Genomic DNA, 18,237 nt, shown 5'->3' with positions numbered 1-18,237 from the left:
CAACTTACTTATGTGTGTGTACATGTCAGAAGAAGAGTGAAAGCTATGTATAGCCATCAAGGTGCAGGTGTATATACAATATATGTGTATGGGCACACACAGGGCATTTAAGTGTAGTAGGATAAGGGCTGCAGTCAGCTCTACCTCTTTCGAGTGCATCTCTCTGATGCATCCCAAACTCCCAGTGGAATCTTCCATTCTGTTGCATGTGCTTTGTTCCGGTGGGGCTTAACACCACCATCTATCTCTAAGGATTCTGTTATCTGCATGTCACTGCAGATGCCGATGCTGTGACCAAGACAAGGAGTTCTCCCCTGACCACACTATTAACCCAAGCTTAGAAATTGCCTTTAATGCCTTTACAGCACAGCATAGGAACACAGAGCTGTTTGTCGATTCTTAGCTATTAATTATATTAATAGAAAGCTGACTGTATGTATTCAAAAACATGAAAAAAATCCAACATTTCAAGATGAAAAAACTCAAGTTTTAACATTCTTACAAATTGTAAGAATATGAAATAGTATCATTAAAATCTCTACTCAGATTCAGTGCTGTGTACGTCTGATGTACAAAGCATCAAAAAGTTTCCCAGCTGACAACCATGTCTAAAATCCAACAACTAAATTCCTTCTTCGTCTACCTTCTAGCTCTGCAGCATCATATTGTAGCTAATTACCCAACATGTGGTTCACAGTACTGTTGGATAGAAAAGACTGGAGTAATTTTCTGCCGTGGTGCTGCAGCAGTAGCAACCGTTTTCCTTCCCTAATTACATCTGGCATCCATCCACCACTCAGTTTGACTTCATTATGAGATGGAGGTATTCTCCCTTCAATGACTTCTACTCAATTACTCTGCCAAGTTCCTCCCTACAATCAAACTAAACTATGCATATTGTAATCAAAGGCAGCTTTTATACCGGCTTGGACATATTACACCCTATTGTTCGATTCAATGGGCCCGGTCATTTAGGCACATTGCAGTTAATTCCACCTGTCAACATCATTGTTCCACTGCTTACCAAGTGTTCTGTTCTAATCCTCACCCCCTTGATTGTTCAACTTGTACTTTTCATTCTACTCTTAAGTGACAGCGTAACATTCAGGAGGTGTCCTATTTACTGGCTATGCTCAAATACCACACCTTCTGTCTATACTCAGTTGTTTGTGCGCAAAAAAGTGCCATGAAACACAACATTTTTGGACGCTGAGTTGTCTACATATGAGGTGAGTCAAAACTCAGGCTGTGATTACACAGTGTGTAACTGTGTTTTTCTCCTGCTAAAACACAAGATTTAGCCTTGTTCAAAACAAGGCTACAAAGAACGCAAGGGGCACCCACAGCACCCTGTTATTCTAGTTGCTATGCGACTGTCTAGAATAGCTATACTGTAAATGAGAAATTAGATAAAGTTTATATTTCTTACTTTACTATATATAGCCATGTACAGTATATTCCAGCATGTAATTATACTTTATTCTCCACCCAGGGAAGCAACACAAAAATATAACATGCGTAATTTGCTGCAAAATGATGCATTTGCATTGTAAGGTGTGTCCTCTGGGATCACAATCTTTAGTTGGTTTTTCCACACAGGTTAGAAAGAGTGCAATAGAAACACTTTCTCTTGAGTGTTTTGACACAAAGGACCCTATCAAGGTATTAAAGCATGGTATGGTATTTTGGGGTTCCAACAAAATGGGACTGTTCTTTTCCTCCCGGATGTCTCAAAGCTATTTCAGGGTTGCACTGTTCACATCATGTTACATGCACAGACCTGACAGTTGAAGACGTTTTCCTCAGAGAAAATATGAGAGCGTGTTTCTAAACCGAGTTCCAAGTGGGGGTTAAAACCACAAGCTGTTAGTCTCAGAACAAACATTGTAACCACAAGGCCACTGAGCCAATTTAATTATTAGTCAATACAAATTACTTTGTCCACACCAGAGAAGTTTTAGTAATTATTACCTGTCAGCATTTATAGCTTAATTGGACATTTATTAAAGCATAATGGGGTGTTCATTTGATTAATACAATGAGGACAGAGAAGAAAAAAAAAGATTTGCACCAGCATAGCATAAGCTAAATTTGAACTCATGCTGTTGTAGTTATTTCTGGTATCCCAGTAATGTCTTTGAGTCTAGTCAATTACCTCTGCACCTCAGTGTTAATCTTTCAAGCCAACTGTAATCTCTCTGTGAAGTCCTCAGTTCCAGGAACCCACACAGTTTTACTAGATAATAGTGTATATGTTTGAAGACATGCATTTCATGTTCTGTTTATTCCCCCTGTAAATGTGATTTATTTAGTTTAGTGCAGTTTTAGTTACTTTGTTCTCAGTTTGACCACTACAGCTCAGAATGTGCCGCATGGCACAATGGAAATCCCTAAACCTCATCAATATTCAGGCCTATAGTGAAGAGACACTGCTAAAGTACAACTTCTATTCAAATGAACATACTTCAACCTACTCGGTAATACAAGGCCAAAACTGGGACAGGCCCATCTCTCTCTGCCTCTCCAACACTAACTCACCCCTAATGCTCCCTCTCTCTTTCTTTCTGTCTCTCTCTCTCTCTCTCTCTAACACACACACACACACACACACACACACACACACACACACACACACACACACATACATAATGCTCTCAGCTCTGAGTTCAATGTACCAAGAAGAACCACTTCAGTAATAACAGTTATTTTAACCACACAGTCATTATAAGAATGCATGCTGGACAAAGAACACACTCCAGTAGGATCAAAACTACAAAGAAGCTGGCATTGCCAATAGCCTTCAAAAGAGAAATGGGGTTCTTTATCTGGGACAAATATAGACACAATTATTTCCTCAGAAATGGGCAGCAAATTGCAAAACCAGACTGTAAAAATTGTGCATTTATCTCATTCTATCAATAAAATAATCTTCTTACCAGTTTAGTTTAAACAGCTACAATCAGTTGTCATTACCACCCTCCTCCATTGTAACATGTTATCACTGTGGCCACTATTTCAATGGATCAAAGAACAGTATCATCATTGTCATTATTGGGTATCATTACCAACTCTGTGGAACAATAGAAGTCTGCACACACCAAAATACGACACTGGGTTTCATTACCTTTTCTACTTATGATTTCTTTCATTCAAGTCACATTTTAAAATACTTTCCTTGCTGGTGCTGACATCACCTTAAAAATATATCTTTATACATAAAGATTACCTGTGCATCCACTAGGGTGGCGTTGGCCAAGCTCTCGTTGATGAAGACATGAACCAGGGCAGTAGCACAGAGAGAGGGGATCCCACTATCATTGACCCTGATCACAAGGCGATGCAGACCTCTATGGCGCCGCTCCAGCGGTTCTGCCAGGGTGATCACGCCATTGATGTGGCCAATCTCAAACAGTCTGAAGGGATTTCCCCCCACCAGAGCATAGCGAAGTTCTGCATTAGGGCCAGTGTCTGAGTCTGTGGCAGTTACAGTCCTGACTATAGTGCGGGCACTGCTGGCAGGTGGAAGGAGGGTGTAGGACTCATTGGCTGGAGAGAAGATTGAAGGGGCATTGTCATTTTCATCTGTCACAAAGAGTGAGACAGTGGCAGTGGCTGTTTTGCGTGGCTCCCCTCCATCCACAGCCCGAACACGGAAGGTGTAGGTGGAAAGCCTTTCACGGTCAAACGATGCAGAGGAGAAGATAGTTCCTGTGTTGTTCTCAATGGAAAACACCTCTTCTCGCTCCTTCTCTCCATCTTCTCCCTCCGTCTTCTCTCCTGTCTTCTTCTCATCAACTCCATCCATCTCTACAAACAGACTAAGTTCCGCATTCTCACCTTCATCAGCGTCAGTCACAGTGACCATGCCAACTGGGCTGTTGGCAAGCAAGTTCTCTTTGACGTAGAATGTAAAGATTTCCTGAACAAACTTTGGTGCGTTGTCATTGCGGTCAGTCACCTGAACAACAACAGTAGCAGAGCCTTGCAGAGAGGGCGTGCCCTTGTCCTTGGCAATTACCCGGAGTTCATACCTCTCTCGTTGCTCACGGTCCAAAACACCGGTTGCACGGATATCTCCGTTATCTGCGTCTATGTAAAATGGCCCGTTAACAACAGGGTCCAGTGAATATGCAATTTCCGCGTTCTTGCCGCTGTCTGCATCTGTGGCGACCACAGTGACTACCCTTTCACCAGGTGAGTTGTTCTCGGCAAAGTGGACCTCCACAACACTCTGGGCAAAGGTTGGGGCATGGTCATTGATGTCTACCACTCGCACCATCAGTGAGCTGTTGCTGGACAGACTGGGGCTTCCAGAATCTACTGCCACAATGGTAACACTGTACTCTTTGGTGACCTCATAGTCCAGCAAGGCAGAAGTGTGTAAGAAGTATTTTTTCTTGTTCCTGTGAAATCAATTGAAAAATAAATTTCACATATGTAGTTGCTATTCCAAGGGGTAAAACAAATTACTGTTTGCATCCAAGCAGTACTGCCCAAAAATTAACAAACTACATTTGAAGAGATCCTACTGTATGACTACTGTCATTTGCAAAATGATAATAATACTAGAGAAACTGTGACAGCTTTTTAAATGAAATCAATTTTAAAAAGATCTCTTAAGAGTATTATTTCAACTCAGAATTTCTTTAGTCGAGGACAGCCACCCATTCTAACCCCATTGTAAAGGTGTCAGAAGTAGTAGCAGCAATACCCAAAGATTGCCCTCTCTCTTTCCCTCACTCATTCAATTCAATAGCTTGAGGAAATATCTTTAGAATTCATTTGAGAGCATTGACATTTGCAGTCTGCACTGCTGCAATATTATAACCAAAAAATTTAAAACCCTTGACTTTAATGAATATTTATACTCAAAGTTTACAGATTGTATGACATTGTAACCACTCTGTAGCCTTAGTGAATTAGTGGCACCACTTGAACCAAGTTTAAATAAAATCTACATGAAACAACATTTGAGCCACACTTCTTTGTATTCTCTGTGGATAATATAAATTGTCCAAACACTTCCTGGAGCAGCAGTGTGGGTGAGACTTACAGCAACTGCATGCTGAATGTGTAGTTGGCAAGATCAGAATACATATCAGAAAAAAAACAGTGCTAGCCCATGATAAAAACACACACATACTGTTTGTCCACAAATTATGTTAAGTTTTAAATTCCATAACACTTTGCAAAAATGCATTTACATACCTGAGAAATTACTTAGGAATGAATCAGGAACTATCCTCAAATTAATGTGTGGTTTACACATAGTTCTCTCTATCAAGGACTGTATAGTAGATAACTATATAACTATAACTAAGTCATTTAAGAACAGATTATCATGTTAATGAATCAGTGTCTAAGAATTATGGACATTCTCTACATTATCAGTTTTTAATTAATTGCTAAATGCCACATATCCAGTAACTAAATATTATTTGTTTATTATGTTCATCTTAGTTAATGTTTTTGTCCCCCCTCAGGTAATGTGCTGCATCATCATACTGAGCTATTATTTGGAATGCATCATTACTTCATGATTACCTCACCATTACTTAATACTTTCGTGTTCCCTCGAGAAATGTAGTGTATCATTAAACCCAAATGACAGGGATTGATTATTAGATGCTGCTACAGATACTCAGGTATCAAGCAGTTTGTTTTCAATTATCTTAGTATATCATATAGTCCTTTATTCAGGGTTATTCAGGAACTACATATTAATAAGCAATTAAATCCTGCGTCTTGAGATTTTGTGTGATTTACTGTAAAAGTCTACTTTTTTTGGCTTACCTGTCAAAGGCTTCATCTACAGGTAAGGGTGGAAGTGCTGTTTCACCCGCTGGTTTCAATGTGAACGGGACATCTCCTACAACTGTGCAGGTCACAGCCCCATTCTCTCCCTGGTCTCGATCTGACACCTGCACCAGAGCTACTGGTGTGTCCACCAGAACATTCTCTGGTACTAATGCTGCTCCATCTCTTACTGGGATCCGTCCAATCTTTCTGATTTCTACAACTGGGACATTATCATTTTCATCCCGGACAGCCAAAACCACTGTGGTTCGGTCAGTGCGTGGGGGCTGACCCCTGTCCCTGGCCATTACTGTGAACCTCAGTTGAGCCACCTCTTCCCTGTCGATCCTGTGAAGAACGCTCAGCCATCCAGTTGCCTCGTCCAGCCGCAGGAGTCGCCTGACAGATTCAGTAGCAGCTCCAAAGACATATTCCACCTGCCCATTGACTCCAATGTCACGGTCTGAAGCTCTGACTTGGAGGACAGGTGTACCTGGAGGAGCATTTTCTGCCATTTCTGCCTCATATGTTGACCTTTCGAATTGTGGGCTGTTGTCATTCACATCAGTGATGGAAACACGAAGCAGGGCTTGGGAAGAACGTGGTGGGTTCCCCCCATCTCGAACCCGGAGGACAAGCTCGTATGAGTCTTTTTGCTCACGATCCAATGTGCCTTTCACAATAAGCTGTGGTTGTTTTTCACCATCTGGTATATCTGCCACTTGTAGTTCAAACACAGTGCTCCTGGCTGCTCCTCCATTATCTCCACTTCTACCTCTTCGGTCCCCAAGTCCATCCACTCTAGTAATAGGGTTTCCTCCTGCTGTGCGTCTTGTTGAACTTGACCCAGCTCCACCATCTTGGATCAGCTCATAGCGGTCAATGCCATTTCGTCCAAAATCCCTGTCTGTTGCTGTGGGCAGCAGGTAAAGGGTGCCTATTGGGCGATTTTCCTCAACTGAGAGCTGGAGGACAGGTGAGGGGAAGGAAGGGGTGTTGTCATTGATGTCTGTTATGACCACACGGCCTTCAAATAAGTCTACCCAGCTCTGCAGTGGCCCGATGACTGACACCTCAAAGTCCAAGAAACACTCATTTTCATCAAATATCATCTGGCACTGGGGGAGCTTCTCTCGGTCAATGCGTCGTGGGCCTGTCGTCAGCTCACCTGTCACATTGTCTATCTTGAAGAACTCAGAGCCGCTCTCCAGAGCGAAGGTGACATCCCCGCTGCCTGTACCTGCCGTGAGGCCCAGGTCGGCGGCCACATTGCCAATCTTGACGTCAGGTGGACCCTCCTCCGCCACCCGGTACCGGAGAGCTGAGTCGGCACCCGGTAGCTGAGTCAGCAGCTGCAGCACTAAGACCACGAGGCTGAGAGCCTGCGCCGCGGAGGAGTGCACTGCACCAAGCCTCTGCATGGCTTCTTCTCGTCTCCGTCTACCTCCGAGCTGCGGCTTGTCTGTTCTCTATTAGTGTTTTGTGGTCTTGTGTACCTCACAGCGTGGGTGTTTGATTTATCCTTTCTTACCTTCTCCCTATCACTCTCTGCGGGCTGCCGCCTGAGGTCCGGGGAACCGCTTCTGCACCACCACAGTAGTTCACTTAAGCGGTACAGGTTCCTTTCTTTTATTTCTTCTCCTACACTCGGCAGGGTTTTTCAACTTCTATAATGACTCCGTTATCTTTCTGGGCTGCTCATGCCACAGGGATATCAAAAAATCCATCCTGCTGCGTAAAAAGAAAAAAAAAACTAATTCATCAGCCTTTGATTAATCCACTTCACTCTTCCTCACGCCTTTCTTTCCAGCAAACCGGAGAGTATCCCGTTGTCCTACGAGGACGCTTATTAGTTCATAATGCCATTTGTAAGTTCTTTTTATTCCAGTCACATTTGGGACAGCGGCTTTTCTCGCGTTTTTCACAGTTAGAAACTGCAATGCAGCACCACTAGGCTACACAAAAGAAGAAAAAAAACACTGCTCGGCTATCCGGACGCCAAGGAAAATGAACTAACATCCCCGAAGAGAAATAAAAAATAATTTGAAAAAAAAAGTCTGGGTGCCTCTACTGGATCTTTTCTTACCTTAAGATCCAGCTGCGTTCTCCTCTTTTTCCCGCAGTGGAGCAACGTGCCAAGCCGTCGGATTCCTTCGCGCAAGTTATGAAGAGACAAGAGTGCTTTTCAGAGCGAGTTTCTTGTAATATTTTTCTCTCAGAAAATAGAATATTAGAGCCTTAGCGGGTTAAAAAGGAAATCCCGACATCAGCATCAATTAAGCATAATCCTGTGCATCCTGTGCTCGGGATGGATGTCTCATTGATGGACCGAGTGTAGATGCGTCTTTTTCCAAGAGTCCCGCATTCTCTCTCTCTCCTCCACATGCGCCTCCTCCTCCTCTGGCTTTTTTTCCTCTCACCTGCACTGCTTGGGACTGCTGCTGCTGCCGGTCTCCAGCGATGCAGCAGTCTCTCTCTCTCTCTCTCTCTCTCTCTCTCTCTCTCTCTCGCTCTCTCTATCACTATCTCTCCCTCTCTCTCTCCTACTGCAACATTTTCCCCGGCCGCGTAACTCGATCGCTGAGCTGTAACGGGAGAGGCAGCAGAGGCGGTGTTGGGTCGCCGTGTGTGTATGTCGGTTACCGGGGACAGACCTCACCCCCTCCTGTCATAGAGGAAGATTAAATGGCTTGGTGTCCCGGCTGCTGACAGCTCCTGCTGGGAAAATATCTTTATTCACACATTCATTCAAAGGACAAAGATAGACGGAAAGAAAAGAGAGTGATCCGGCTTTAATAGCTACAAGTCAGCGCAGAGCTCAGTCATATTTCTGCTGGTGCAGCTATTTTGGCGGGGCAAGCGTGGAAGGCTTCATTCATTCTTTTCTGAAAGAGACAGTAATTGTAACATCGTATTGGGGAACCATAATGTACTGTAGGTCTATATGGTACACACAACTGTAGCACCACTTACTACTTTTACCTCTAGCCACTACTGCAGCCAGTATTGTAAGGGGCAGAAATTAATTAATTAAAAAAAAAACACAGATACAGATAGATAGATATAATACCCTATATATAGGCTGCTGTATAATATCACACAGTTTACATCCATACAATTTATTACATATAATTTATTTATTTAAATGTTTGTTTATTTTTTTTTATAATACTCATGCTCTGTTGTCTCTTTCTCGGCTCTACCTCATGCATACACACAAACATGCACTCTGCTGTGAGGATGTCTCTCGGCAGACCGACCTGCTCGGTAGAGGAGCGCAATGCAGCATCGGTCTGCTGCTATTGAACACTACCGGGGCTTCCACGCTGCTGCTCTGTTAAACTCGCTCTGCATTTCTAAATCTCAAGACTGATCAGGCCGTTGAAGGCAACATCCCCTGTAGGACCAACCAGGCAGCGTGGCCTTACTTAAAAATCAGGGAGTTCCCTCAACATAATGTGACTTGGGTACCGGCTATAAGTGAACAGTTTATGGCTGGCAGAGGGTAAACAAAAATTGACAAACTGCACAGAGGTCACATATTTCTGTCTCTCTTTTTCCTTCCTCACCCTCTCGCTGATTTTGACTTTATTGCTTTCTCTCTTCCTCACTCTCTTTTCTGTCTCTTACTCTCTCAGCTGCATCAGGAGGAACTGTATGTGTGTGTATGAGCCTGTATGGTTAGCATTCCAGGGCCATTGACACGCGTCCACTTCAAGCGCACTCACGCCCCCTGTCGTTCGATCCATGTGCGCTTTTATTTCCCTCGAAACCAGTTGCGGAATTGGTCCTGTTGTTTGTTTGTTTGTGTGCGTGCGTGCGTGCGTGCGTGCGTGCGTGTGTGTGTGTGTGTGTGTGTGTGTGTGTGTGTGTGTGTGTGTGTGTGTGTGTGTGTGCATGACTTAAGTCACTTTCAAGGATGGCTTGTGCAATTGGGGACAATTGGGTAAGAGTTGATTTAGGAAAGTAGTAGTTATGGTTAGGGTTAGAGCAAGTCTCCAGGAAATGAATGTGACTTCAGTAAACCTGTGTGTGTGTGTGTGTGTGTGTATGTGTGTGTGAATATATTATTGCCATGCATGTGAGTTTAGAGAAGAAGGCAGAGAAAGAATGTTTGAGAGCGATGTGTGTGTGCGTGTGTTTTTGTGTTCTGCTGCCTGGGTCAGGTCAGTTCACTTTTACTTCAATTGATTTAGGAAATTTAAGTCAGATTTGACCTAATGAAAAAATCATCTAATAAATTCTGTTGGCCTGAGCATGCTGTTATATCCAACCCATTAAGATATAATTGAGCATGAATCCCCTTTCATCAGCAAATGAACTGCAGTTCCAATTTGCATATTGAATGAAAAGTGAACTGTGGTGTATTTGTGTGTGTCTGCGTGTGTGTATGCGTGCACATGCGCTTGTGTATATTCTCGTTAAAAGCAGGATGTTCTTTGGAGAAACATAACCTGGGTTAAAATCCATTATAGCCTGAAGGCCTAATCTACTGTTTGTGCCACCACAAAAGAGGATTGCAGCTTTACCACATGGCCTACAAGGATAAGTGTGGAGAAAATAAAGACTGTGTTGATATACACATTTGGCAATGGTAACTGATATTCCAGTGAAGTATCAGGGATCAAGGTTGCTAGATATCCTGAAGACAGTTTGTGCCCAGTTCCCCAGACCCTTTAAAGAAGGTTTATGGCATAGGTCTTAGATATTATGGATATGTTATTGTCCATCCATCCATTTTTTCAATGAGGCAGGTAGTTCTGGATCTGAAAAGTGAAGCCAATGCGGAAGTGCCTTAAACCTGCATTCTCTCTAATGGCCAGCAGAGGGCAACTCCATTGGCTCCAAAAAGAAGTCTATTTGTATAGAAGTCTATGAGAAAATGACCTTACTTCTCACTTGATTTATTACCTCAGTAAAGACTTTCCTAATGAATTTATGGTCTCAATCACTAATTCTAAGTCTTCTTCAATACAGCATGATGTTCACTTTCTAAATTAGCGTCCCATTTAATTTAAAGTTGACAATAAAGAAGGGTATGCTTTAGGGCGTGGCTATGTTGTGATTGACAAGTTGCCACCACAGCGAGAACTTTGGTTAGGAAATGTAAATATGGCGTAACCCCAGATTTGCAGAGTATAGGCATAGCTGTTGCTATTTCAGTGGGTTTTCAGTTCATGAAAGTTAATTGTAATATTTTGGTCACCTAAAAAAATCTTGTTCAGTGTTTGGTTGTACTAAAGGAGTTGGATGTTCAGTTTTTCCGGTAAGTACATTTTGTTGTAATGGTTTTAAGCCCATTTTTATGTAGCGAAAATTAGCATTAGCATTAGCATTATCACAGTTAACCATAGACTGTAAAGGCACTGTGATAACCAAGCTAGCAGCTAGCGTTAGGGTCAGCTCCACCCTGTTGTCCAAATATGGTCACTTTTCATCACTTCTGGCTCCAAAAATCCGAGGGTCAAAATGCCAAACGCAAGGCCCCAAAACGCGAGTCCACAACCCAATGGGTGACGTCACAGTGACTATGTCCATTATTTTATAATGCCTATGAGCTCAACCCAATCGCCAAAATAAAATGTTGGCATTATACATTTCTGCAAACCATGGATACGTTGAATCTCTACGTTTCAATCTTGATCACATTTTTAGCTCTTCATGTGTCATTTAACGCTGCATTAAATGGTCATTATCAGTTGAATAATTATTATGTTATATGTATTATAATATATTATAATATATATTATATTATTATTGTTTTATTGTGTGACACACTGTGGTTAAGGTCTGGCTAGAGTTTGGCACAAAAGCCACTTGATTAGGGTTTGGAAAAGATCATGGTTTAGGTTAAAATACCTGGTTTTGTCACCAGAAAAATGGCTGCAAATGACCCAACATTTTGCTGAAAATACCCAGTTTTGATGGTTGAAACAGGAAATGAGCAGTGGTCTTGAATAGTGCTTTCTGCTTTCTGCTCTTTCTGGAAGTGAGCTTGTATCAATGTCTTCTGAATGTAATGGAAAAAAAACACAACTCGTATTCTCTACACCATTTTAGACTTTGCACTTTTGACAAACTCATATTGTATAACCTCGAACATGTAACCATTTGGTCTATGCTCATCTTTGGTTTTGTTCACTGTCTGGATCCAAGTAGGGAATAGTTTCATCTCAGACATGCTACAGTTATTTTCCAAAGTGTCTGACAGCTTTGATGAGATCCGGCACTGGACCCCACACACATCCTGATACTTCCCACACTCCTAATCTATAAAAAGTATGTACACTTTGTAACTGATATCAGACTGCAATTACACTCTGTTGTGACTGTATGCTGATCCCTTGCAAGGTTTTTCATTAAAGGACAAAAAGACAACTTGGTCTGTGTCAGCTTTTTATTTTCAGATTTCCACCACATGAACTATGTCACTTTACCTATGATACGTATTATAGAAATGTTGATATGATACATATTAAATGTATTGAAACGCAGAGATTCAACCTATCTGTGGTTTGCAGAAATGTACAATGCCAACATTTTATTCTGGTGACTGGGCTGTGTTGGGTCATTGCTAGCTCAGGGTAGCAATAGCAAAAAGAGAAGCCATAATAGATTTCAGTGCTCTTATTTCATACTGGTGGTAGAAAGAAAATAGCAGAAGCTGCTACAATATATAATATATTTGAACATGAAATAGACAACAGCTTTAATCATTTAGAAATCACTTTATGTTGCCATCAATTTCTAGTTCATGGTTTGAATCCCTACAATTATACAAACAGTTATGGTTTAAAAGGATAGGGTTGGCATTATTACCCGTCTTTCTTACTGTCATTAAATTCTGTGAAAAGACTTAAACCAATAATGTGTTAGTCTGTCTCTGAATACTTCCTGACTTCCCTATGTTGCCTGCGGCACTCAGTCCCAAGCCCATTCATTCCCACTGATGCAAATCTTTTAAAACAGGTCACAAATACATTTAAAAAAAAAAAAAAAAAAAAAAAAAGCTCAGTAATCTCCTAAAACAACTGGGCACTATGGTTTTAAACAAACATTATTCAAACAGGAGTACATTGTGCATTTGTTGGGGACTACTTTTGGCCGTAGACTAATACACATTTGGTGCCCTATAGAATATGTACTTCAGCAGGACGCTGTAGGTAGGACTGACTCAAAATAAACTAGTGTCAATGTTCATCATAAGGAAGGAATGGTGATTTTTTTAATAGTTATTTGGACAAAAATTAAGGTGTATGTCACATCAGGCTTTTGGTATTGTTAATAGGATGAAATCATCGTTGGTTTTGTTTTTGTTTTTGTGGACCTTTTGTTGACAATAAGACTTGCCCCCTTTATGTATGGCTGGAGGACAAAATATTAGGAGCACCATTCAATATAACGCACCCCAGTATACACCACCATACCCACTATGACCTTGATAACAAACATAAAGTAGAATTATCACCTTTCTGACAATATCAACAGAAACTGAAAATGTATAAGCTTCGTAAATGTAGAATTTATGGCAGAGCTGTTGTATTGGATTGCATTAGATTGCACAGGCGCCCCTAATAAAGTGGCCGGTGAGTGTATATTAATATACTGTATATACAGTAAAAGGATAGGCTCACATTTTATCAAGTCTATGTTTAATATTTATATGCCCATATGTAAATATGAATGTTATTAGATGCTGTAATTATTCCTCCTATATTAATTGATATTATATGATTTTGACATAACTGATTACACAATAAGTATGAATTTATAATCTTGTTCATCCAGATTTCACTGCAGAAATTCAGCTCAGCTGAAGTTCGCCCCTCTCTTACAAAGTTCACTCAACTACAATTATTAGAATCAATGTTGCAATGCCTCTCCATTGACAATTTCATCCAAATGTGTCCTTTTCCTCAGTTTCCTCACATTTTTCACACAAATTGCAGCATAAATGAGCCATGCTAATTGCTTATTGATTTCTTTTTTGGTGCAGGTACACACAGGAACTTCTGCTCTTGAAATTTAGGGCTAGTGACACAACACTAATTGTAATGTGCAGGCACAGTCTGTTGTTACAGCAATAACAGTAATGATGGCACCTCTAATTAGTTGCTTTCATCAGTAGAAGTCCTGTCCATGGAAAATCCTACAGGCCTGTGGTCACACAGTAAGGCCCTTTGAAAGTCTTGTGCTGGTTCACCTGATGACATCCCAAACCAAATACTGGACCCTCTGCAGCTCATCACCTGGACCACCACCTACGCAGACCATACAAGCCCAAGGATTTATGTCAGGATCCTGCCTGTTGATGGACTTAAGCTCAGTGCTCACCTCTTTGATCCATGAACTATACTTCACATTAATCTGATCTTTCACCTCACCACGCCTTCCTCCACTTGCCATGGGCAGCTACCCAATAGGTAAGAGAAAAAATGAGGCTAGGGAAAGTCAAATCCAATACCCTGACAGTCAACACTGGTGCACTCCAGGATTGTGCACTCTTTCCACTGTTCATTTCACTCTCACATATATTGCTGCACCTTCAAGGAATCCTCTTTTAACTGCCTTAGTTTTGCAGGTAACATAACAGTTCATGAACTCATCCAGAGGTGTACATACTGACAATAAGTTGAACAACTCTGGTGCAACCCCAACAATCTGGAGCAAAACAAAACAGTGGGGATGATAGTTAACTTCAAGAGGAGCTGCCCATTTCTGCATGTCTTTACCATACTTTAACTGTGATGGCTGTGGCAATCTTAAAATTCCTGTTGACAGTCTAAATTAAAGTAGAAATCCATCAAATACTCTATTGTACAAAAGGCCAGATGAACAACACACTTTTTGTGGTAGTGGAGGATGTTTAACTTGCCAAAGAAATTGTTGGTTTACCTCTACACAGAATTACTGAGTTTGTCCTCAACATTTTGTCCAACTGCCTGGTATAGTTGTGCAATCAAAGAGGACATGAGGAGGCAACCATCAGTTCTGGAGAAAATTAAGAAGTTAAGTAAAAAACACCATTGCTTAACATTTTAAACCATTATTGCAATTTAAGTGTTTAGAGATAACAACTTAGGCATGGTTGATGTCATGAAGGTGCCTAACCCTGAACGATAGGGAACAGCAGATCACTGAGCACCAAAACAATCAGACATGAGAAGAGGTTAGTTACAGATGCTGTCAATTTATGAATGATTAAACTGAAGTGATGGTAAACCTAATGATTAACAAGAAATGTACTCTTATCCATTTGCACAGAACGTTTGACTGTTCCCATTTATAATACTCTACAATCAGCCCTGTCTCCAAGGAAATTTTGTTTGCATGCTACTAAATTGCAGCAGTGAATATGTTTTGAAAGAAATTTAATTCTGTGTGAGTTATATTTTCTGTCAACATAATGTAATATTATATAACATAATGTTGATTAGAATAACTGACAAATCGCAAATATGTTGATACCGCACATAGTAATAAAGTGTTCATATGTAATTTTTTACGCTAAAATATCTGACCTTGCAGTATAATATCTGCTGGTAGTGACTACAGCATTATTAAACTTTTTTTTTTTTTCACACAGCATTTGGTTAAGGTTAGAGAAAGATCATGGTCTTGGTTTAAACAGTCTAAAGTGACTTGAAACAGGAGACACAATATGTTATTTAACATTTAACCAAAACTGCAGTCTATCAATAACCTTAACCAAAGTGGTTTTGTTGCGTAAATCTACCAGTCACTGGACTCAGGATGCAAACCTCAACCTCAATGCCATCCACCCTGACCATATCCCTATACTTCAGACTTCAATGCAGTACATAAATATAGTGCTTCATTCATACGAAAAAACTTTGCCTTGAAACATTATCTAGGCAGCGATTACATTTGTTAATGCGTTGTATTCTACAGTATATAAGAGCACAGAGAGGGAAGTACAGAGTAGACAGGAGGTGCATGCCCTTCACTGTGTATTGTACAATAACTGACAGGACATTTAGTAGCTGGTGCACTCCTCTTTGTAATGTGCTGGAGAGGCAGCATCAAGGTTGGTATGCTAAATGGCTCAATAAGCTGGTCAGGAATGCCAGCTCTGCCGTAAGACTGAGTCTAGATTGTCAGGAAGTGGTCACAGAGTAGAATGATGCCTGAAATTAAATCAGTTCTGGATGACGCCCACCAACTCTATGACGGTGAGAGAGACAATACATGAGCAACTGCAGCACGGGTCTCAAGCCTACATTTTTACCCACAGACATCTGGTTTATAATACATCCAGCAATTCATGCACACTTCATGAAATGGGACTCCAGAGTAACTTAATCACACTGCAAACACTGCTACAGAGGTGGGCTGTAATAGGTTGAATGGCAATTAGTCGCTTTTGTCGACTGTGAGGCTTGGTAATCAGCAGCTTGATATCTTTTCAGATCAACATGAAACAACTACTGTAACAGAGCTCTAAAGAGACCAAAATCATTTGATGATGACTGTTAAAGTATTTAGTAGGTCCAGGGGAAGAGTCTCCAAAATCATGACAGCATATGCCAACACAGACAAACTGTAGTGACAAAGAGGAACAGCAGTCACAAGCTGAAAGTAACCATTGGGAATATGATACATATAACAGGGGGTTGACCCGCTAAGTGTCCAGCAACCAATTATGGCCAACCTTTGTTGTGTTTTCTTTTGTAGTTAAAACCCTTTTTGTTTGAATTGTCTGAATGATTTATATTTTGTTCTATATCCTGTGCATGCTTGTATATCATGTGCATATTTGCCAAAATAATGACGTACCTGAATTACCATTATAGCAAGGCATGTATATATATAGCTGTACACTGTGTGTCCCTCATCTATATTTTATCTGTTTGTCTTTTACTGAATTTCCCTTTGGGGATCATCCTTATGCTATTGTATCGTATTGTTTAGGTTTAGGCTTATTGACAGCACTCCAATATATTTTAAAAAAACATAACATATCAGACTTTTTTCAGGGATAGAAAGATAGTCCTAAAGTCCTAGACTTACTTTCATCATAGCGCTGGTATTTTCACAGACCTTCAACCATTCAGCAAGATGGGGACAGGAGTTAATGTTCTGACCTGAAGAAATATCACAACACAAGCACCAATTGTAGACAACTGAATCCCAAGTATAAACAATAAACATTTTTTTTTAAGGATGTAGTCAAGACAAAAGGCAACATAGAGTCACGTAACATCACAAGAGACAACAGTTGTGATGCAGTAATAAAAAAGTGAATCAAAGTCTATTGTATCATATCCTAACCCTCCTATCCTATTATATCCTATTCTGTTACATCCCATTCTATCCTCTCCTACCTTATCTATTTCAACCTTAAGCTAAACCTCATCTTGCAGCGCTACTTTGCATTTGCTGTTGTATAGTGTCTGCTAACTGGCTAAACACTCCAGTTGTTGATGTTTGATGTACAAACATACCTGGCTTCCAAATTGAGATTCTGAGAATGTGATTCTATTTCTGAACTAGACAATGTGGCTTTGCCCCTACGCATATTTTCTATTTTGTAATATCACATGGGTACACAGAGTTCGAATTTTCATGTTTTTGGAGAATATCAGTTTTTTTAAAGTTACATTGTCATATGTTTTTCTCCCAGGGGACAAATAAGAAACAATCTGTACTGGTCCACAGAGCATCGCTACAGCGGCTGTGACCACTGTGAATGTTTATTAGCAGTTTCCCTTTGGGATTCTCTTTCAGCACCCAGAGAGGGGAATGATCGCAAAGGCGTTGCCAATCCCTCATATAATCCCCAGGTTGGGTGGGATATGTACTGCCTGTAGCTTATCCTAGCATATCTGCCCAGGCTCTCATCCCCCTGTCAACTACACCTGGTAGGCTGGTAAGGTAACTGATGTGTAAATGGTCACTAATACTGTTTGAAACACACATACGCACATACATATAGTGTTGTCTTTGCACCTTAATTAGGATAAGAAACATGTGGAAGTTCAGGTTTAATGTGTGTGTTATGAGTAGTGGAGCAGGTGGACCCAAATGCAGAGACTGCAGGCCGAGCAAGGCTGATAAAAAACTTCTTTATTCTTGAGATGTGCAGGCAAAAAACAGAAAGCTGGCTGAGCTGAGCAAAAAACCGAATACAGGACAAGCATGAAGAAACAGAACTGACTGAACAGAACAGAGCAGTGCAAATTGAGCAGAACAGAACAGAGGATCCAACAAAGACTGAACAGAAAACCAGTGCTAAAATACAAACTGAAATAATGAGCAAATGGGGAACAGGTGACTGGACACAAGGGCAGGCTGGAGGCTGATAGGCTGAGGGAAACACAGGGAGCAGGGCAGGGCTGAAGAGACTGATACAGGGCAGGCGTGAAGGTAACAGCATGCTGGGGAAAAACACTGAGAGCAGGGCAGGGCTAACAAACTTGA

At 41.0% G+C, this 18,237-nt stretch overlaps 1 protein-coding gene across 1 annotated transcript in view; it reads right to left on the bottom strand.

Annotated features, from left to right (window-relative positions):
- Positions 1-8,361, bottom strand: part of pcdh7a (protocadherin 7a) — a 41,825-nt gene extending 33,464 nt beyond the window's left edge. Inside the window, exons 1-2 of the mRNA XM_067584539.1 lie at positions 5,794-8,361; positions 3,227-4,403 (exon numbers count right to left, since the gene is read on the bottom strand). Coding sequence (XP_067440640.1) covers positions 3,227-4,403; positions 5,794-7,217 — 2,601 coding nt within the window. The 5' untranslated portion in view covers positions 7,218-8,361. The remainder of the gene's footprint in view (positions 1-3,226; positions 4,404-5,793) is intronic.
- Between the last annotated feature and the right edge of the window lie 9,876 nt (positions 8,362-18,237).

Source organism: Thunnus thynnus, chromosome 3, assembly GCF_963924715.1.
Source record: "Thunnus thynnus chromosome 3, fThuThy2.1, whole genome shotgun sequence".
Taxonomy (NCBI): domain Eukaryota; kingdom Metazoa; phylum Chordata; class Actinopteri; order Scombriformes; family Scombridae; genus Thunnus; species Thunnus thynnus.
The sequence above is the reverse complement of the archived record's forward strand: the minus strand, read 5'-3'. Positions and strand labels throughout refer to the sequence as shown.